This window comes from Dendrobates tinctorius, unplaced genomic scaffold (assembly GCF_039654945.1).
Source record: "Dendrobates tinctorius isolate UK_male_01 unplaced genomic scaffold, ASM3965494v1 ptg000022l, whole genome shotgun sequence".
Taxonomy (NCBI): domain Eukaryota; kingdom Metazoa; phylum Chordata; class Amphibia; order Anura; family Dendrobatidae; genus Dendrobates; species Dendrobates tinctorius.
In genome coordinates this window covers 39,342,963-39,366,546 of record NW_027361690.1, presented here as the reverse complement: position 1 = coordinate 39,366,546, position 23,584 = coordinate 39,342,963, and the positions used below count along the sequence as shown (strand labels likewise).

Below are 23,584 nucleotides of genomic sequence, written 5' to 3'. Positions count from 1 at the left end.
TTTCATCAATCCTACAGAAGTAAAATATTCAAATCCTTTCTTAATTAAACGCTCCAAAGTCTAATGTGGGAAAGGCAGGACCTTTGTAAATTTCCAGTAGAAGGATCACCTGTTCTTCAGGGTTCAGGTCCGATCTATGAACACTTACTCCGGTAAAGTACCCCGGAGAGGTAGAGACACAATCCAACACCTAAATCTGCCCTGCTGCAGCCAGAAAACGTGACACTGATACTCTGCAACCATTTCCACAAGTCCAGCAATTATCAGTCTGATACACTATCTTCTGAAAAAACAACAAGGTCCCGAACACTCACGCACCCAATTCCTCTCCACACTGTCGGGAGTTTACCATACAACAGAGTTTGGGAAATGAACAATTGGCCCAGTGCCAGGGTGTTTTTGCCAAATAGCTGACATCCTGACATTTTTTTCCAGATAATTTTCTGCATCTTCTCTTTGCCACTCCTGAAATGATATCCTGCTAACAGATCAAAGGTAACATTTACAGGCAGCCAAGCAGAAAGTATGAAGGAAAACGGACTTCAACACTAAATCAGGAATATAAAAAAAGAAGATAAGTATATTTATATACCTGCAAGTACCATGCCTATTTACCGGCTATGCATGGCGTTATTTATAAATAATTAATGATGACCCATCACATGGTTCCCCTATGAAATAAACAGAGAACTGCATGGATCTTGCAAAAAAAATGCAGGGAGTTACCACTTTAAATTTAAGAAATTCTCATTTTGGAGAAATTGGAAATCTAAAACTGCGGCATCATAAAACACCGGCAACGTGCAGTAAACCACATGCACGGTTTGTAGTCATCGACTGCACGACACAAGAAGCTACATGTACGGGCGCCCCTAAGCATCAAAATATAGGCGGCAGGAAAGACTGAGCATTTTGATCATATTTTACTGTTTCAGCAAAAAACATCTCATTTGAGATGGGAACAGCTGCGACTCGGTCCTGGGAATTAGAAGGATGGTTACAAAGACAGCCAAGAGAAGCTGCTCTACACTTTTTGTGTATCTGATATAGAAATGAATGGAAGTGGGCAGCACGGTGGCTCAGTGGTTAGCAATGCAGCCTTGCAGTGCTGGGATCCTGGGTTCAAATGCCACCAAGGACAACATCTGCAAGGAGTTTGTATGTTCTGTGTTTGTGTGGGTTTCCTCCGGGTTCTCCGGTTTCCTCCCACATTCCAAAGTCATACTGATAGGGAATTTAGATTGTGAGCCCCATCGGGGACAGTGCCAGTAATGTATGTAAAGTGCTGTGGAATTAATGGCGTAAAATAAATAAGTGAAGGAAACAGTGTGGCACAGAGAGCTGCTCCTTTTTCGCAACTTGGGAAATGTAGCTCTCTTCTGCAAACTGTTTTGTTAACTCCCAACCATTTCTATGAGAGTTGCACAAACAGCAGTCTGTCATATAACAAGACTATGTATCCACTGCACTGGAAAAATGTGACTCAGTAGGAATATGATATTGAAGTAGACCCCTGCTTGTCATATGAGCCTGAAAGCTCATAGCTGCGACTACCAAAACATGACCTCCTATAACACTAGGATAAGCAAACTTGTATATACACTGGCATGAAGCCATAACTCTAGGTCAATGCCACATACATGGGCCACAGCAATCCGTGGTTATTGCCAAATTTCACTTAAAGCCGGGAAGTTCATTGTCCTTCATGATTAGCTCAGCAGCAGCCTAAGAGATTTAAAGGTTGCAAACCCAACATATTTGTGATGGAAATAAGCTAGACTGAGGCAAGTGCTGCGGCTCAGTGTCACATTCCCAGTGCTTGTTCAAGGAAGCAAGAACCCGCTGTAAACAGGGCACCGCATTGTGTGGTAGAAGTGAAATTCTTCATAACAGTTCAATATTGTATGATCAGAAATATATACCAATACTGATGGCCAACACCTCAGAAAATGTTATATTGTTTCCTCTAAGTACCTAACAACATCAAGAGATGAAGATTAATGTAACAAGAAACATAAAAATGTACATTAATAAAAGATGATCTTATGGTATCATTTTGTCAAGCATATTCAAGAACATAAATTCTACGGAGAAATTCCAACTTTATGATATGAAAGATCTCCATCCACATTTCCTGCCTTTTATTATCCACTAAACTGCAGGATTCCTCCATACACCACTTATGCAAGACAACATTGACACCTAAGTCCAAAACTGTTGATGTTCTCATGGTACCAACACCTAGAATTCGAGATTTTGTTGCCTCCACTAAGGTAAAAATAACCGCCAAGGAAATTTAGATAAGAGGACCTACAGTACAAACCAGTAGACTGACTAGTTATCGGGGCAAAAGAGGTGGTAACCCCAGCCAACTCGCCCCGGGGCAACCATCACTCTTATGTGCATCGGCACGCATAGCGTGCCGATACAGTTAGGGCCCCGTCGCACATAGCGACGCACCAGCGATCCCGACAACGATATTACCTTGTCAGGATCGATGGTGCATCGCTACATGTTCGCTGGTGAGCTGCCAAACAGGCAGCTTCACCAGCGACACGTGGGTAACAAGCGACGCACGCCGCTTAGTTACCCACTGTATACCTTAGTTACCAGCGTGCTGATGCAGGGAGCTGGTAACCAAGTTAGAAATCGGGTTTCTAAGCGGCACGCGGCACTTAGAAACCCGATGTGTACCTTGGTTACCAGCTCCCTGCACCAGCACGCTGGTAACTAAGGTACACATCGGGTTTCTAAGCGCTGCGCGCCGCTTAGAAACCCGATGTTTACCTTAGTTACTAGCGGCAGCTCGCTGATCGCTGGTCTCCCGCCTGTCACACGCAGGGATGCGTGTTGGCCAGCGGGAGACCAGCGATCAAAAAAATGTCCTGGCCATTCCAGGACGATCAGCAATACCCGGCAGGGGGGCCGGTCGCTGAGAAGTGTCACACACAGCGATCTCGCTGGTGAGATCGCTGTTGCATCACAAAACTTGTGACTCAGCAGCGATCTCGCTAGCGAGATTGCTATGTGTGACGGGGCTTTGCACTCTGAGGCACAGCAGGCAGCCAAGGTCTCCCGCCCTATCCACACTCTGTTGTGTAGGCCGCAGGTCACATCTGATTTGCAGCCAACAGAATGGCAGTGGTATGCATTAGGAGAATATCTATGTGTGCAGAATTATTAAGCAACTAAAAAAATGAAGATTATTCCATCTCAGTTGTTCAACTTTTGGGCAACAACAAATCACAGCCTCCCAGACACTGTTCAGAGATGTGACTGTTTTCCTTAAATCTCCTGTTTAAGAACGACCTACCAGTTCTCAATAGGTTTAGGTTGGATTAGGAATGTGGCAATGTCATTATTCTTTCATCTTTAAAGCCTTTACTGGCTATTCCAAACAGTGGAGGACTTTGATGCATGAGATGGAGCATTGTCCTGCATTGTCCTGCATAAAAATAATGGTTTGCTTGAAAAAATGCTGACTTTTTTGCTGTGCCACTGCTTGAAGAAAGGGTCTTCTAAAAACTGACAATAGGTTTGGAAGTTGATACTGAGTCACCATTCAACCCCAAAAGGTCCAACTAGCTCATCTTTCATTATGCCAGCCCATAGCCTTCACCTTGCTGGCATCTGATTCGAAGTGGAGATCTGTGCCCGTTCCAGACCCAGCCCAGGAACTATCCATTTCCTCTGTCAAAAGTCACAATCATCTCATCAGTCCATAAAACCTTTGAAAAATTTGTCTTCACATATTTCTTGACCCAGTGTTGAAGTTTCGACTTCTGTGTCTTGTTCAGTGGTGGTCAGTTTCAGCCTCCTTACCTCGGCCATGTCTCTGAGTAGTGATCACCTTGTATATCTGGGCTCTTCAGGGAGGCTGCAGTTCTGGAATATGACAGCACTGGAGGATAATGGATTCCTGGTCACTTCCCATTGGATTATTCTCAAATTTTTGGCTGTTAATGTGCAGTTTTTTTCTCAACACGTTTTTGGCGACGCTGTTGACTATTTACAACAAAACTTTTCATGGTTCTGAGATCATGTCCCAATATGATATTATTTCAAGATTGCTTCATCTCTCCGTAAGGCTTATTTTGCACTGCACAGTCAGTTAAATCTTTTGGGGGGGCTCATTTTGCCTAAAAAATAAGCTATTAATTCTGCACACCTTAATAAAGAGTGTTGATGGAACACATGAGAAACGTGAACTACCCCATCAGAGAGAACATCAACTATCTGTAACTATTCTGTAATCTCTTAATATGTTCTGCAGAACTAGTATCTACCACCATATGTATGCTCCAATATTAATCTTGGTATTTATGTAGTGGTTAACTTTCAGTAACAGCATGGTCAATTGCAGAGGTTCTAATTTGCCCAGTAGAATTAAGGTCCACAACCGAAGATGTTAACATGGCTACCTAGGTTAGGGACCCACTCAGATTTGTTTTGCCCCCACAATGTTGAATCCATAGCTACACCTCTGATACTAACAGAACTTTCCAAACACCCAATTTACCTGAGTTTCAGAAACACTTAGAGTCACACTCCTGGGTGGAATAAGAGAACACTTTGATATCACCAAGGTGGGGTAACAGTATCAATCTATGAGGTATACCCCCAGTTATCATGTCCCATCCCATAATAGAAAGGCAATTTGAGGATTCAGTTCATTTAGGGAAAACAAGCAAAACTTTGTACATACCGTATTTAATACGAAACCATGAAACAAGCCTTCCATTAGAGAGTAGAAACTATTTTATGCTTTCATGCCTAGTAAAAAGTGACTCATTCTTCAGTATGAAGACTATAAGACATGGATACATTTTTTTGTATAGAAGGTACATATCTATACTCGAGTGGCTGGTTATTGGCTGCAGGTCTTTAATATTTAATCTGGGCGGACAGCCACTCTGTTGAAGTAGTAAAGCAGCTGATGACCAGACGCTCATCGACTGCAGCTGGCATGTAACACAACAAGTCACTTTTCAGGAACATCGCGGCAGACATCACTGGTAAGGCACTGTGGCAGACATCACTGGTATGGCACTGTGGCAGACATCACTGGTATGGAACTGTGGCAGACATCACTGGTATGGCACTGTGGCAGACATCACTGGTATGGCACTGTGGCAGACATCATTGGTATGGCACTGTGGCAGACATCACTGGTATGGCACTGTGGCAGAAATCACTGGTATGGCTCTGCTGCAGGACGGGACTATACACTGTTTTTATTTAACATTGGGTCCTGATTTGATTAAACTGGGGTTGTCATGGACAAGCCCAGCGTCGGACTGGAGTACCGTGGGCCCACTAGAGAAAAATCATTGTTGGGGCCCACCATCATACCTCCCAACTTTTGAAAAAGTGAAAGAGGGATAAAGGCTCTGGACACACCCATGTCCATGCCCCACCACACCCATTTAGCACTGCTGATCACACTGACTGGTACTGAGGGTACAGTGGCTGGCATTATGGGCACAGTGGCTGGTACTGTGGGTACACTGACTGGTACTGAGGAAAATAAAGAAAGAACAGAGAGAGAGAAAAAAAGAAAACAGAGAGAAAGAAAGCAGAGAGAAAGGAAGAACAGAGAAAGAAAGAACAGATAGAGAAAAAGAAAGAACAGAGAAAGAAACAGAGAGAGAAAGATTAGAGAGGGAAAGAAAGAACAGAGAGAGAAAGAAACAGAGAGAAAGAAAGGTTCTATAAAGATACTATAGCAGCCCGGCTCCCATTGTAGTGCCCACCTGAGCCTCCCGATGCAGGACATATCATAATCTGCTCACATGGCCAGCATCCCCGATTCCAAGGCGATCCCGCTGTCCGCGCTGTCGGAGGAGGACACGGTGATGGATCTGAAGCATTCCTTGAAGTGCCTCCATGGTTCCGTCACAATATCCTCCCGAAATGACCTCATTTCCAGTCAGCTTCCAGCACGTCACGTGCGAGTTTTAAAGTGCTCCTCGGGGATCTGCCGTGTACTCCCTGTGTCCGCGGGAAAAGTAAGCTCCCGGTCACAACAGCGGGGCAGCCTCTCAAAATCGGGACTGTCCCGCTGGATCTGGGACGGTTGGGAGGTATGAATGCTCCCCATCATACACTTTATACATGCATGGCTCCACACACCTCATACACACACGGTTCCACTTTGTATGCCTCATGCACACACGGCTCAGCTCCGTACACTTCGTACACACAGGGCTCCGTTTCGTACACCCCATACACACACGGTTCCGCTCCGTACACCCCATACACACACACGGCTCCGTACACTTCATACACACAGGGCTCCGTTCCTTACACCTCCTACACATGCGGCTCCGCTACATGCACCCTGTAAACCCCTCCTGACCCCACACATAAACTTCCCCTCATCCAGTGTGCCTGCTGATGTGGTGTACTGGACTGGCCCCCCCATATACAGTGAAGGACAGACATGGGGGGCCCCATACACAGTAACGGACAGACACGGGGACCCCCATACACAGTGACGGACGAACACATGGTCCCCCATACACAGTGACGGACAGACATGGGACCCCCATATAAAGTGAAGGACAGACACTGGCCCCCCATATACAGTGATGGACAGACACTTCACAATGAGCTGCCATCACAGAGCACTACCAGGGCACCAAAACCAGCGGTGAGCTCACGGAGGCGCACTCACTTTCCGTACAATTCCGGCCACAGAATTCATCACATAGTTATTCACTTCCGTAGGTAGTGGTGTTTACTACACGGAGCTGCGAAAATCTCCAAACAACACAGAGCACTGCCCTCCGACCGAAAGCATACAGGCATATTATATATATATATATATATATATATATACACACACATTCACACAGGCAGATTACAGATACACACACAGGCAGATAGAGGCATATACATACACATGATTTGCTGAACACTCACCCAGAAAAAAATGTATTGCATTTGCACTTTAGCAGGCAGCATCCCAGCTGCCCAAGCAGAGAGAGAGAGCTGAAGCCGGCACTTCCAGCCTTGCAGGTCAGGACAGCAGCAGAGGAGGAGAGCAGAGCGTGCTGACACCTGACACCGTCCACTGCTCCATAGACAGTGGGCGTGTGGCTGTGGTCAGGGACCAGACAGAGTGAGAGCTGAAGCAAAGTATGTGATAATGTGCACCGCAGCGCACACCTGCATTAACTCTTTGGACACACTTTTAATGGGCCCAAAGCCCCGCGCTTTTAAAGGGCCCCCCCGTGAGGGCGCGACCTATTCTCAGTCTCTCATTGGGGCCCACCACGGGGCATGTTCCTGGTATCCTGCCAGGCCAGACTGACCCTGGCAGGACTAATGAAGGAGGCAGGACCTGGGGCTGGGGGCGGGGCCTAGCGAAGGATCCTCCGGTCTCCCGGTGCCTCAGTCCGACGCTGGACAAGCCCTTTAATACCCAAGCACCTGACCTCTGCTAGAGCAGGCCTTAAAAAGCTTAGGGTAATGATGTCAGAACAGTTCTCCAGGTGGACTACTGAGAAAGGAAGTGGCCATAGAACAGAGCCAGGCCCAGTGTGTATGTCAGAACTGGACCCAAATGGATAACAAATATAAAGGAAAAAGACTAATTGTCTGAATATTTTATAACCAATCCAGTATTTGAATAAACAAAATGTAGTAAAAAGTAACTAAAACTGCAGGTGTGATTCCAGCTTTAGGCTAAGTTCACACTGGGCATTTTTGCTATGTTTTTATGATGCTTTTTTATGCTAATTTTTAGCTGCGTTTTACAGTACAAGCTGGGTTTATGAGATTTCAGAAATAATACCTCTGCATCTCTGGCTGCTATGGGCATAAAAGAGGACAAAATTTATGGTGTGGCCACCATCTTCCCCTGACCTCAACCCCATTGAGAACCTCTGGAGCATCATCAAAAGGAGTGTCTATGATGGCGGGAGGCAGTTTACATCTAAGCAACAGCTCTGGGAGGGTATTCTGTCCACATGCAAAACAATTGAAGCACAAACCATCCAAAAACTGACAAATTCAATGGACGAGAGAGTTCAGAAGCTTCTTTCCAACAAGGGGTCCTATGTGCAAATGTAACATCACCTAGAATAAAGTTTTGACTTGAAAACTGTTTGATTTCATTGTGTAATAAGCTGATAATGCTTATAAATTCACAACTGACCATTTTTTTGTTCAAAATAAAAATAAAAAGGTTGAAAACTCTGCTGTGCATAATAATTTGGAACATGCATTTTGAGTGTTTATTATTTTTAAAAATATACTGTTTTCATAGGCAGTTTGTTCAAAAGCATTGCAATTATACTAGAATTATTAGATGACTGGAAAATAACAATGACTGCAATTCATATAGGTAATTTAGAGAAAATATGAGGAAATATTTTTTGCATAATAATTTGGAACACAGTGTAGAATAGGACTTTTTTTCAACACTAAACATTATCAGCATGCCAAGAGACAAATCTAGCATGCCAAAACCGCCATAAAAGCTCACAAAAACGCATAAAAAAAGGAAGAAAAAAATTCTTTTTTTCTGCAGCTTCTTTCCTGCCAAGAGGACAGGTTTTGCTGGGTAAAAAAAAACGCCTAGTGTGAACTTACCCTTAGACAGCCTGTCACAAAGTCAGAACCATCTCAGCACCTGCAGAGAAAGGCAGGACTGAGGAGACATTATAAAATCTGCTGCACTATCCCAGGTCCCCTGACATACAGCAATGTGTACCTACTGGAGGAGATGTAAAAGACTGGTGTACGTGAAAAGAGAAGGTGCTTGTGTCAGCCAGATTACACCTGAGAAGCTTGTACAACTACATAGCAATAATGTATGAAAAGGATGACACAAATCTGGGCAAAAGAATCATACGAAGACTGTATGAGAAGAAACAAGCTGCACAGATGACAGTAGTGCACAGCCATATATGAAGACAATTGGAAAAATGCAATAAATAACAAATCGTCACAGACAAACATTTACGCTATGTGCACATGTTGCGGAATTCCCGCGGTAACTTCCGCTAGCGTTTTCCAAGCGATCTGTAGCATCACTTGGAGAACTGATTGACAGGTTAGTCACACTCGTGAAACATAGTGTTTGACGAGTGTGACCAACTTTTTACTATTGAGGCTGCCTATGTGGCATCAATAGTAAAAGATCTAATGTTAAAAATAATAATAAAAAATCGGGTTATATTCACCTTCCGGCATCCCACGCAGCCTTCCCGGGCCTCAGCGATGCTCCCATTCCCAGATTCCCAGTAATGCCTTGCGAGACCTTTGATGATGTCGCGGTCTCGCGATACTGTAGCGGTCTCGCGAGTAATAGGGACCGCCACAGTATCGCGAGACCGCGACATCATCAAAGGTCTCGCAAGGCATTACTGGGAACGGGAGCATCGCTGAGGCCCGGGAAGGCTGTGCGGGACGCCGGAAGGTGAATATAACCCGATTTTTTACTCTATTTTTTACAGGGATATGGTACCCACAGCCTGGAGGACAGTCTCCTCTCCTCCACCTTCTGGGTACCATCCGCAAATGTTCTGCTTACTTTTCACATGGTGGGCACAGCCACATGCGGAAAGTAAGCAGAACAATGCATTCCTATGTGGACGGAATCCCCGCGATTCCGCAAAATAAATGAGCATGGTGCAGATTTTTCCGCAATGCGATTTTGCCGCGGGAAAATCCACAGCATTAGCACAGCATTGCAGAATCCCATAGGAATGCATGGGATGCTGTTTTTTGCATTTTCGCGGCAAAAACGTGCATTAAAAACCGTCGCGAAAAAAATCGCGACAGGTGAACGCAGCCTAAAACACGTAAAAATCTACACAAACAAAATCTGAATAATATTACTTCAAGAACTTACTTAGGCACGGCTTCCTTACTTAGGATTTACACCAACACACAATTCTTTCTATGTCCTCCTGGTACTAATATCTCCTATTTTGGAGGGCCTATACTGCACTTTATCTACAAGTACCACCTTTGGCTTTACATTTATGTCCTTACTCTTCTTGTATTGTGTGATTTTCATCGGCTTCCATTAAATTGCTTGTAGAAACAAGTCATACTGATCTGTATCAGACTTTACATATGCGGTGACTGATCATGGTTAATCCAGGGGACTACAGTGTTTTCATCCATTTGCCTGTTCCTGGGGGTAATTCTGGATTATTACATCCACCTCGATTTTGTTTGCGTATAATTTTAAATGTTGTAACTGTTTGTCGGTGTCGATTTGTTACTTAATATTTTTTTCTAATTATTGTCTCTATACGGTTCTGCCTAACTTTCATTTCTGCACATTCTTAATCACACTACACCTCACAGTTTTTAGAAGACTTTTGGGAAAAAAAACAGTGACCCGATTGGTGGTCTTTGGCAAATACTCCAATTTTCAATCTACCTTTTTTTTTCTTTCAAAAAACAGATATAAAACCTAGGAAGGGCCAGAGAATGTATGTGTAGTCAGTATCCTGTGCACCCACATCACAGCCGGTATGCATTTATTTCGTTACTATGGTGCATTACCCGCAAACATACTGTGGCGAACAAGTCACATAATACATTAATACCATCACTTGTGTCACTATTTACCATCTCTGTTAGATTCGTTAATCCTATTCAGCTCTTTGTTGCCCCTTTCATGCCGGGCCTGGGGCGGCCATTTCTTCAGTGTTGTCTGCAGAAGCACTGCAATTAATAAAAAAAAAGATTTTTGTAATGTCATCAGCCCTTGTTAGTATTGGAAATTGCCGGCCTAAAGCACAATCATTCCCATTCATGAAAATCCTGAGAAGAAGACCTCTGCCGTTCCCATAACAAATAAATGGAGAGAGCCAAAGTGACCACATCTTGATCTCTGGAGGCGGAAGGTCTCTGTTCTGAAGACATTTAGTATATCTAACCCTGTGACTGTGAATGGAGGGAGTAACACTTTAATGGCAGGTAAAACAGAGGGTGCCATCAGTTCCTAGAGGCAGAATTAGGGAGACAATATATTGTGCTTGACCTGAAACCAATATCTGGGCAAATGTTGTGAGAAGATCCCAGGCGGTCCACTGCTCTCAGATATCCATCTATCTGACAATACCCGATCTTACTCCTACTAAATGTTCATCTAGATGCCAGGTGTATCACATAGCCTGCCCAAATCTGATTTCAGGGGCTCCATACCAGGAGATAATAGTAACGAGCCTTGCTATATATCTAAAAAATGTAGAGCCAATGTAAAGATGGTCAAATGACAGCAGAGTTGAACCACATGTGACCATTGGTCTGCACTATGCTGAGCGATACATCTTTCTTGTGATCTTCAAAGTTACTCTCTTGGCACATGCCAAAAATATGATGTAAAAAGCCCATAATTCTTCAAAGAGGACCTGAACTTATTTTATTGCCACTGATCACATGAGTATTCCAGGTTTTTCTTTCTTAAATTCATCATACAGTTCCAGAGATATGTGTCCGGTTAGTTAGTGCTAATTTTTATTCACTTTACCAAGGGGGTGTGGGTCACAAGCTAATTATGCAGATCAGCCTAGACACGCCCCCCAGATAATCCTGAGAGCCACGCCCCTTTATAAAGACCAAAAAATGAGCACTAAATGAAATAACTCTAGGACTATAGGCGGGATTAAAAAAAAAACAGACATGAAAATGGCATACTCAGGGGAGCAGCAGGAATAAAATAAGTGCAAAAACTGCCCACTTTTGACATGTCCTCTTTAAAACTGTGTACGCACTGTACACTGCAGCAGTGTATCCTATCTATAGATGTTCAGATATGTTGTGTGTCAGCAGTGTATATCAGCGATGTTTAATAACAGATAATAAGGAATGTTGTATATATGAGCGGAAACAAGATGGTAGATTAAACCCTCTGTACTGGATATCAGGACACAAGCAATGATTTTTATCATTTAAGTGTATATTGTAGGAGGTAAAATGGAAATGATCCCATACAGCCGTCACGTCCAGTCAGTTCACATCTAATGATCCTGTAGTTGCCTATACTAACATGTAAGTAATCCATAATAATATTATTCAGGCAGAAGGTGTCATTAGGATGAACCAACAGGATGCACAGAAACCCTCTAGGGTTAGGTAATCCTCCCTAGGTATAAAAAAAATATGCAAATGGCATGTCTGCGTAAATGTCCGTGGCATTGAGAGTCAGCTTTCCTTCTTTGAGAAGATAAATATTTGCTGAAAGAAGAACTCCTACAATGCCACTCCGCTTACTTACCACCACGTACTGTGGTTGCCGGACCGGGAGTGGGAAGAGGAAGGGTTGGAGATAGCACTGTTTCTACAGTTTCTTGTAAGGAGCTGCGGTCTCTCTGGTGGTTAATATAGTAATTCTTAGGAAGCCAATACTCATATTCTATGCCCGAATTCTGCTCTGTGAAAAGGACCTAGAAAATGAAAAAAATCATCATTAACCATCATCTTCTGCAATTAAAGGGGGCTATATCTTCTGCTATACAAATTACAGAAGATTCAACCAAATCCACCATTTTTATCAAGACTGGCTGTCTATCTCGTGTATGGAGGCCTTCCAACTCACCCGCTACAGATGCTGTCTGGGGACAGGAGGAAGGATATGTTGAATTTCAACATCCAATCCTTTTGTTTTCGAGAGAGAGGAGTTGTCACTAGAAGGGTTTTCTAGCAGCGGCTTATTCCTCCTCCTGTCATTGAAAACACATGCACGCTTGGCTGAGCTGAGCATGAATGTGTATGGCTATGTTCATAATGAATTGCCATTGTCTGTATATCTGTTTCTTCTCTTATGATTTGACATCTGTTTCTTCCCTTGTGGTTTTCAGACAGTGACAACAGGTAGCAGCTGCCATTATAGCTCCTATAGGAGTAGTCACCACACATGTTTGATTCCTGAATAGATAAGGTGTTAAGTATTTCATGGCGCAATCAAAAACAACAGGAGTATTAATGGCAAATTGTAAAATATACTCTTTATTGAAAATAACCCATAATATCACAAATAAGACAGACATAAAGGATGACAAAGAACCACAATCCCCAGTAGCAGATAGTAAATATCTAGCAAAATTGTGTCCTACCACGAAATGGCAGGAATATAAGGTCCATCATTGGTGTGACACGGGAAAAATGGAACAACATATAAATATAATTGCCACAATAGACATTTAAAGTCAAATTTAGCCAAAGTGCCTGTGCAATATTGACTCAAATGTATTGCATCCTTACCCATGATAGATCAAGTAGCAGCCACAAGGGGATGAGCAAATGAGCATAAGAAGAGGTGTTGGACAGGGAATAGAGCTGGAGTGTCAGATCTACAATAGCTCTTCAGGTTCACTTGCACAGTTATTGAAATGCTGATTTTTCAGCAATGGACAATGTAAAGGTATTGCTGGTCTTGCCTATGAAAGTGCTACATGCGCATATAAATTGTATGTGAGCGAAATCCTGCTGACAGATTCCCTTTAAAGCCAAATTAGGTATGATCATTAAAGAGTTAAATAATGCAAGAATATAGTAACCAAATAGCATCTCCATATAATGTTTAAATATGACTGCAATATAATATTGTTATGTATATGTGGGAGGAACCGCCCCCGTCGAGTGTCCGGGCCGGAACCAAGGGAGCCGTCATCTGGGTTCTGGGGGAAAATGTCCTCGGGGGACAGAGTTTGAGGACGGTCCGTTGTGACAGACAGATGGGCTGGGGGAGGGACCAGGATAAAGGAGGTGGGGAATCCCCGGGACGATAAGTCAGCAGACCGACACAAAGACAGCAGGAGACCGTGTGAGCAGCTGAAAGGGAGAGCGACTCACCAGTGCCAGGGAGGACGCTCACCGAGGACTCCAGAAGGACGGTACAGAGGCAATCATCCGGGACTTGCTGCCCCGCTCCAGCCCGCGGCCACTGCGGCCCCAGATCAACCCGCTGCCGCTGCAGCCTCCCCTCAGCCCGCGGCTGCGGCCTACCCGCGGTCACCCGCGGTCGCTGCCCTCTCGCTCCAGCCCGTGGCTGCGGCTTGTTCCCCGCCACCTGCAGCCGCCCTGCTCTCACCAGTGGCCGTGGCAAGTACAGTGCCGCCGCCGGCCACCACTGTCCCGCTCCGGTCTGGCAGCAGGGGCCGAGCCTCTGCTGGCCGCGGACTCCCCGTCGCAGTCGTTAGCTGCGCAGGTGGTCTGTGATTCGCCACCACACATCGCTGCCGCTTGCCCCAGTCCGGAGATTGCGACCCACCCGTCCAAGGACTCCGCCAGGGCCTGTGGGTCTTCAGTGTCATCAGCGCGCCTATAGTGACCGGCTATTGCTGGAAGTAGTCGTGTTCTACCCGTTTGTGTTTCCTTGTTTTTAGAGCCCCTGCGAGGGCAACCCGTGTTACCCCTTTTGGTGATCCAGCCGTTACTGAGGAAAGTTCCCTCTAGTCTTATAAACGTTATTATAGAAAGCAAGCACCAAATTGTCTCGCGACTCGTCACTGTATCCTGCGTACCTGCAATTACCACATCTGGCGTAGTCGGCAGGATGCAGTCTCCGAGCGCGGACAACGAGGGACCCCAGCCTAGCATCTCTTTGGGGGCCATGCTAAGCAATCTACCCAGGTTCTCTGGCAGCAATACTATGCTGTGGAATGGGACGGAGCGAATGCGTGGGTTATTCAGGATGCATCCGCTTACCCCTGTCCTAGAGGCAGAAGTGGCCCTGATGGCGTTGGACAGGGAAGCCCGGGATACCGTAATGTTAAGGCCCCGGGGGCAGCGAAACACCTTTGTCAGGGTGTTACAGATCTTAGAAGAGGCCTATGGGGACCCGACCGATGTGGGGGAACTGAGAACCCAGATATTTAGACGCATGCAGAAAGAGGGGGAAACAGTGACCCAGTATATGAATATTTTGTAGGAACTGTTTTTAGCCATTGAAAGGAAGGATGGAGTCAGCGTGGGGACCGTGGACGTAACATTACGTGACCTGTTAGTGACCGGGTTACAAGACACCCTGACAAGACAGGCTTTGCGAGAGTGGATGCAAGTGGACCCACATCTGACCTTTTCAGAGATAGCGAAGGAGGCACGGGTTCGGGAGCAGGAGCAAGAGGTGACGGTCCCCGTGGGGATGGCTTGGAGTATCGAAGCATCCGTAAGCGCCCTGAGCGAACCCCACTAGGTCCAAGAGGTAAAGCAAGAGATACAGAGTATTAAGGGTGAACTGACCGAAGCCAAGAAAGCGGCCACAAGGAGTCGGCCAGGGCCGAGTAAAGGAGGCATGAACCATCGCGGCCCCCACCCAAGTCGGTCCCCACGACCATTTGCCTGTTACAATTGTGGAGAATTGGGACCCTCCGCCTGAGAGTGCCCACGTTCCAGGGGGAACCTGCCCCGCTGGCCAAGAGGAGCAGAGGACCCTGAGCCGTGGGGATGCCGCCTGGAGCTGGAGCTCATCACACAGGGTGGAGGAAGTCACAAAGACCTGGTCGCGCGGTGCCCAGTAGTATGGGCAGAGATCGAAGGCCGTGCCGTGCGATGCCTAGTAGATACGGGATCGCAAGTTACGACCATGCCAGAGACTTATTTTCGGCAGCATTTTCCCGAAGCAGTGAGACCTCAGTGGGGGACAGTGATAAAGTTGGTAGCCGCCAACCAGCTACCAGCTCCTGTCGTCGGAGTAGCCTGGATGCAGATTTCAATAAGCGGCAAATCACTCGGCCGCCGGGGAGTGGTCCTGACCCAGGGAGACACAAACAGCAAACTTCCGGTTATTCTGGGTATGAACATACTACGAGAGTTCGGCAACCTCCACCTCAATGAACCCACACAAGAGACTCTGAGCCACTGGGGTTCTCGCACAGCCCAAGGGCAGGTCTTCCAGCGGTTGGTGCGGGAGGCGCGAGTGCTCCAGGAGTGCCAGGAGGGTGAGGCACTGGACACGGTCATCGCACCGGCGGCCTCCCCGCTCGTACTTCCTCCAGGGCAGACAGTGGTAGCTCTGCCGATCCACGCCCCGATGCCACTGGAGGGCGTGGAGGTGCAGGTGCAACCATGCTACTCAGAGCGCCTGCACCCTGGCATACTGGTAGCCCGCTCCCTGGCCACGGTGCGGGAGGGGACTGTCCTGGTGCGTTGTATCTACCTGGAAGATCAAGATATCGCCCTGAAGCTCCGGGCCGAAATGGCCAAACTAGTGAGGCCTTTGGAGGAGATGCTGCCGGACCCCGCGGTCCAGTTGAAGGTGCAGCCCGAAGATCCTTGGGCAGTAACGGTACGAACCCAACAGACTGCCATATCCTCGACTCAGGAGAAAGGTCGAGCCATCCTGGAGAGAATGCGGGCTGAACTTTCCAGCCTAGCGCCAGCCCAACTTCTCCAGGTAGACACTTCTTGGACAATTGTACAGTGTCTTCGCCAGCCACGAGGATGACTTCGGATGTACCACGGCCATCACGCATGGGATCCCCACGGCAGGAGCGGCCCCCATCCGGGAGCGATATCGGCAAATACCACCGCAGCTATACCAGGAAGTGTAGACTCTATTAGCCCAAATGCTCCGGAAGGGGGTCATATGAGAAAGCCAGAGCCCTTGGGCGGCCCCTATTGTCCTGGTTCGGAAAAAATATGGCACTCTGCGTTTCTGCGTTGATTATCGGAAGTTGAACGCCTGCACCATCAAGGATTCGTATCCATTGCACCGCATAGAAGAGCCTCTGTTTGCCCTGGGGAACGCGACGTACTTCTCAACCCTAGACCTGGCCAGTGGGTACTGGCAGGTGCCGATGTCGGAGGAAGACAGAGCCAAGCCGGCATTCATCCTTCCCATGGGACTGTTCGAGTTCAATCGGATGCCGTTTGGGCTGGCCAACGCCCCAGGAACTTTTCTGCGGTTGATGGAGCGGCGTCTAGGAGACCTCAACTTTGAAGCCACGTTGATATACCTGGACGATATTATCATCTATTCTGCCACGTTTGAGGACCACCTGAGGCGGTTGGGGCAGGTGCTCGGCCGGCTGCAGAAGTACGGGTTAAAGGTAAAGCCCCAGAAATGCCACCTGTTCCGCATCCAGATCGAATACCAGGGGCACACCGTCTCGGCAGAGGGCGTCCGACCATTCCTGGAAAAGGTCGCTGCCGTCCAGGGGTGGCCTACCCCCAAAACGGTAAAGGACGTACAGGCCTTCTTGGGGTTGGCCGGCTACTACCGTTGATTCGTGAAGAATTTTGCACGCCGAGCTCGAGCCCTGCGAGGCCTGCTGAAGGGGGCTCCCGCCGGGGCGAATGGACGGTAGATCCAGTGGCAGCAACCGCAAGAGGATGCATTTCAAGATCTCAAAGCTGCTCTCTCGGACGCCCTGGTATTGGTGTATGCGGATTTCTCACAACCGTTCATTCTACATACCAACGGGAGCCTCCAGGGACTAGGAGCTGTGTTGTTACAGGTGGAGGACGGCCGGGAGAAAGTGATAGCCTACGGTAGCCGGTCGCTGCACGACTCAGAACGTAACCCGGACAATTACAGCTCCTTTAAGCTCGAGCACCTTGCAGTAGTGTGGGCAATGACGGAGCGATTCGCAGAGTACCTGGCGGGCTCCGAAGTAGTAGTGCGGACCATAATAACCCGTTAGCCCATTTGGAGAATGTCAAACTGGGGGCCCTAGAGCAGCGGTGGGTGGCTCGGATGGCCAAATTCAAGTATAAGATCATCTACAAACGGGGTGCTGAAAACGTGCATGCCGACACGCTCTCCAGAATCCGACACACCACCCCAGGAAGAAGTCGAGACGACGAATTAGAAGCAGACGAGACGCCGTTCGCCCTCACCACCGCCGCACCTACAGTCAACACGCAGGAAGTGCCTCATCCGGGGCCCCTAGGAGGGATGCTGGAACAGTGACAGCAGCAACAGGAAGATACAGAAGTTGGACTCCTGCGCCGATGGGTGGCCACCGGTTAATTGTCCACGGGCTCACAGAGACAGGCTTTAACCCAAGATATGTTGCGCCAGTGGGAAAGACTAATTCATCAAAAAGGGACTTTTATATCGAAAAGCCATGTCACAAACCACGTCAGCTACGATATGGCAGGTGATCGTGCCGGGAGCCCATCTCAACCAACTAGCCTGGGAAGCCCATGAGCAGGGGGCTCATTTTGGGGCTCAAAAGACTTTACAATGGTTGCAGCAGATAGTATACCACCCACGCTTGCACGCTGCTGTAGAAGAAGTTTGCCGAACCTGCCGCTCGTGCGAGCTCGCTAAACCCCCCGCACAACGAGCCCCGGTGCAAACTATCGTAACATCGGCCCCTCTGGAGCTTCTTATAGTGGACTATCTGACCATAGGTCCTGCCTATCAGGGATATGAACATTGTCTCGTTATGGTGGACCATTTCACCAAATTCGCCGTGGTCACCCCCACTCGAGACAAACAGCGGAGTCGGCCGCCTATGCGATTTGTAAGAACTTTATTCAAGTGTATGGCTGTCCACAACGAATACATTCAGACCAAGGAGCGTGCTTCCTAGGAAAAGTCATGGAAGAGCTACACCATCTTTATGGTATCGATAAATCGCGGACTACGCCGTACCACCCGCAGGGAAACAGAGCCTGCGAACGATTCAATCGCACGCTAATCCAAATGCTGCGCACCCTGGAGAGCGACCGCAAGGCCCACTGACCTCAATATATCCCCGAGCTGGTGTGGATATATAACAATCGGGTACTCGTACTTGATCAACATCCCCAAAACAAGTTAGAACCCTGGTGGGAAGTGAACCCGTACCGAGTGTTGCGCCGAATAAGCCCTGACGGGCCTATGTATGAAATACAATCTGAAGGAAGCAACGCGCCCCTCACTCGGGTTGTGCACCGTAACATGTTACGGCCTTGTACATCTATAGATCCCCCACGGCTCGAACCGACCCTCCAGGTCCCCGACCCCCCGCCCATGGTCTGGGACCTGGATGACACGAAGAGGACTTCCCCGTCGCAGCTGCGGGTCGCCCCAGTAGTGGCACGACAATAGACCCGGGAATTCCACCAGAACCAACTATGCGACCACCCTCCACCACCCCAGAAGACTCCACTACACCTGAGCTTCGACGTTCCGAGCGGTCAACAGCTGGCAAACCCCCTGAACATTATGAACAGGACCAGTTCGTATGGCGACAAGGACTGTCGTCCCAAAAAACTAACCCGAGTCTACGAAAACCCTCGCCCGAGGAGGGCGGGGGACTGTGGGAGGAACGGCCCCCGTCGAGTGTCCGGTCCGGAACCAAGGGAGCCGTCATCTGGGTTCTGGGGGAAACTGTCCCCGGGGACAGAGTTCGAGGACGGACCGTTGTGACAGACAGATGGGCTGGGGGAGGACCAGGATAAAGGAGGTGGGGAATCCCCGAGACGATGAGTCAGCAGACCGACACAGAGACAGCAGGAGACCGTGGGAGCAGCTGAAAGGGAGAGCGACTCACCAGTGCCAGGGAGGACGCTCACCGAGGACTCCAGAAGGACGGTACCGAGGCACTCATCCGGGACTTGCTGCCCCGCTCCAGCCCGCGGCCGCTGTGGCCCCGCCTCCCCTCAGCTGCGGCCTGTCAGAGACACCGCACTGCACTTGCTCATAGAGCCAGTGCGCGTGTCCTGAGTACAGAAGCAGTGCTAAAAGATACCTGTGGAGAAGGGCAGCAGAGGTGACCATGCGTGCTTCAGGCTAATAGTGTCAGGGTCCAGTCAGCGCTGGAAAGTAAAGAGGCATAGGACCTGCGGACACTGAAACTGAATAGTCTGCACGGGACCTATGGTCATGTGACTGCAAGGGGGCAGGGCTTAGCTTCCTGTATTCAGATAGGACAGGACACCATACAACAACTCAGAGTCAGGCAAAACGGAGGTCACACACAGTACGGGCAAACGAGGTACAGGAGGGACAAACAGACGGGTAGTCAGACAAAGCCAAAGGTCATACACAAGAGGACGACGTGGTACCAAGGGGACGAGCAGAGAGAAGTCGGGTCACAAGCAGAGAGTCATACACGAGAGGTAGCGCAGTACAAGAGGGGCAGGCAGAACTCGTAACAGGGACAGAACCAGATCACAACCGAACAAGCAAGCAAGATATCAGGCACAAGGCACACGTATACAAGAGGTCACTTAACTCAGCCGAGGGCAGGAGTATAACTGACACCGGACCCAGGTCCAGTGAGCACTAAATAGCCTCCTGCTGCCAGAGAGAGGCAGCACAATTAACCCATAGTCTAACCAGGACGGGTCAAAGCGAAATCCCGTCCTGGATCATGACAGTACCCTCCTCTCAATGGGGGGCCACCGGACCCCCAGGTCTCTCAGGGTACTTGGCGTGAAAGGCTCGGATCAACCGATCCGCATGAACTGATCGAGCAGGAACCCACGAGCATTCCTCAGGACCGTAGCCCTTCCAATGTATCAGATACTGAAGGGCGCGACGGACCAACCTGGAGTCGACAATTCGTTCCACCTCGTACTCAGCCTGCCCATCTACCAGAACCGGTGTCGGGGAAGATGAGGATCCTTCCCCACTGGACCTCACAGGTTTCAAAAGGGCCTTATGGAAAACATTAGGGATCCTTAGAGATGGCGGAAGACTCAACCGAAAAGCCACCGGGTTAACTGCTTCGGTAATTACATAGGGACCTATAAACTTGGGTCCAAGCTTCGCAGAGGGGACCTTGAGCCTTATATTTTTGGTGGATAACCATACCTTATCTCCGACCTGAAACACTGGACCCACGGATCGTTTTTTGTCCGCAAAAAATTTAAATTTGTCCTGGGCCTTCGTAATGTTATTCTGGACCTCCCGCCATACCTCCCCCAACCGCTGGATCGTCTCGTCCGCCCCAGGACACCCAGAATTCAAGTGGGAAAATTCTCCAAAATGAGGATGAAACCCATAATTGCAAAAAAAAGGAGATGTACCCGTAGACTGGTTAGTGCGGTTGTTAAATGCAAACTCAGCCAATGGTAACACAGAACACCAATCATCCTGTCGGGCTGAGGTCAAACAACGCAGAATTTGCTCCAGAGACTGATTGGTCGGCTCAGTCTGCCCATTAGTCTCTGGATGGTAGGCGGATGAAAAGGACAGACCAATACCCAACCTCCTACAAAAAGCTCTCCAAAATCTGGACACAAATTGCACTCCCCTATCAGACACCACATTCAGGGGTACCCCATGCAACCGCACCACATGCTCCACAAACAATCTGGATAATGTTTCCGCATTAGGTAGAGCTGCCAAAGGTACAAAATGTGCCTGCTTACTAAACCTGTCCACTACGACCCAGACCACGGTATTACCCTTGGAATGGGGATGGTTGGTGATGAAATCCATGGACAGATGAGTCCATGGTCTCTCAGGAATTGGCAGTGGTACCAATTCCCCGGCCGGCCGGTTATGGGGAGTTTTCGCACGGGCACAAACCTCACACGCAGACACATACTCCTCAACATCAGAGGCTAAAGAAGACCACCAGAATATTCTAGCAATGGCCTTCCGGGTCGCTGAGATCCCTGGATGTCCACCCAGAACTGAGTCATGGAACTCCTGGAGGACCTTGAGACAAAACTGAGCTGGCACAAAAAGTTTATCCAACGGCTTAGCTGGAGGTGCAAGAGCATGGGCTTCTCGAATCTCCCGTTCCAACACATTAGAAACCTCTGCCACCACCACCCCAGGCTGAAGAATGGAGGATGGAGGTTCCGGGGGGGACACCGGATCAAGACTGCGTGACAACGCATCCGCTCTGATATTCTTGGATCCTGGTCGAAAAGTGATCGAGAAGTTGAATCGGGAAAAAAAAAGTGACCATCTAGCCTGTCTGGGAGTCAACCTTTTAGCTGACTCAATGTAAGCAAGGTTTTTGTGGTCCATGATTACCATTATAGGATGAACAGCCCCCTCCAAAAAATGCCTCAATTCTGCAAAAGCCAATTTTACGGCCAGAAGTTCCCGATTCCCCACATCATAGTTTCTCTCCGCAGGGGAGAACTTCTTTGAGAAAAAGGCACAAGGTCTTAAATTGGTCAAAGTGGCGGGTCCCTGGGACAATATCGCCCCCACCCCCACCTCTGAGGCGTCTACCTCAACAATAAATGGTTCAGAGGGGTCCGGTTGGATAAGAACCGGGGCCGACATGAAACATTTTTTCAAAAACTGAAATGCCGCTACCGCTGTGGTTGACCAATTCTTGATATCGGCCCCCTTTTGAGTCATGTCTGTGAGGGGTTTAACCACCTGTGAGAACCCCCTTATAAATTTCCGATAATAATTAGCGAACCCTAGGAAACGTTGCAGACCCTTCAAATCACACGGTTGAACCCACTCGAGAATGGCCTGCACCTTATTAGGATCCATGCGATACCCTTCAGCAGACACGATGAACCCCCAGAAAGGACAGTTCCTGAACAAAAAATAAACATTTTTCAAGTTTAGCAAACAGACAGTTCTCCCTGAGCCTTTGGAGAACTGCCCGAACATGACCAATGTGAGTCTGTTTATCAGGCGAGTAGATTAAAATGTCATCCAAATACACCACCATAAAACGTCCAATCAAATCGGAGAACACATGATTTATGAAATTTTGGAAGACCGCTGGAGCGTTGGTCAGGCCGAAGGGCATGACCAAATTTTCAAACAACCCTTCAGTAGTGAGAAAAGCGGTCTTCCATTCATCTCCGTCCCGGACTCGGATAAGGTTATACGCTCCCCGTAGATCTAATTTCGAAAACCACTTAGCTCTGGACAACTGATTGTATAAATCAGGAATAAGTGGAAGGGGATAAGTATTCCTCACAGTTATTTTATTTAACTCACGAAAATCGAGGCATGGGCGCAAACCACCGTCTTTTTTTTTTACAAAAAAGAACCCTGCCGCCACAGGAGAAACAGAAGGACGAATATGTCCCTTACGGAGGCTCTCGGAAATATATTCCTTCATCGCAGCCTGTTCCGGACCCGAGAGGTTATACAGGCGGGCTTTGGCCAATTTAGCACCTGGAACCAGGTCAATGGCACAATCAAATGGGCGGTGTGGTGGTAAAACCTCAGCCTCTTTTTCGGAGAAAACGTCAGTATAATCTATCAGGCACTCCGGAATGCCTTCTAGACCCACGGACGACACAGACACAGAAACAAGACATTTCTCAGAGCAATAAGGACCCCATTTAACAATATCCCGAGATTCCCAATTAATCACAGGATTATGCAGCTGTAACCAGGGGAACCCCAACACCAGTCCCGCAGGCAGGTTGTTCATTACAAAACATGAAATACGTTCCTGGTGTAAGGAACTCACTTTAAGGAGAAACTCTTCAGTACAAAACACAATGTCATTCTTAACCAGTGGTGTTTTATCAATAGCAACAAGGTGAATCGGAGTTTCCAACCTAACTTACACCTGGCCACCAAGTCAGAGTCAATAAAGTTCAATGATGAACCGCAATCCACGAAGGCAGAAGTGGATGTGGAGACGCCCCCACAACAAAGTTCCACTTGAAATGACATTTTAGAAAATGCAGAAAAGGGTACCTGAGAGCCTGGGTGACCTCCACGATAATCACCCGGGCT

The 23,584-nt window shown here is 47.9% G+C and overlaps 1 protein-coding gene across 1 annotated transcript in view; it reads right to left on the bottom strand.

Annotated features, from left to right (window-relative positions):
- LOC141084136 (ADAMTS-like protein 5) overlaps positions 1 to 23,584 on the bottom strand; it is a 124,833-nt gene that overhangs the window by 3,191 nt on the left and 98,058 nt on the right. The window contains exons 10-11 of the mRNA XM_073568611.1: positions 12,245 to 12,413; positions 10,594 to 10,689 (exon numbers count right to left, since the gene is read on the bottom strand). Coding sequence (XP_073424712.1) covers positions 10,594 to 10,689; positions 12,245 to 12,413 — 265 coding nt within the window. The remainder of the gene's footprint in view (positions 1 to 10,593; positions 10,690 to 12,244; positions 12,414 to 23,584) is intronic.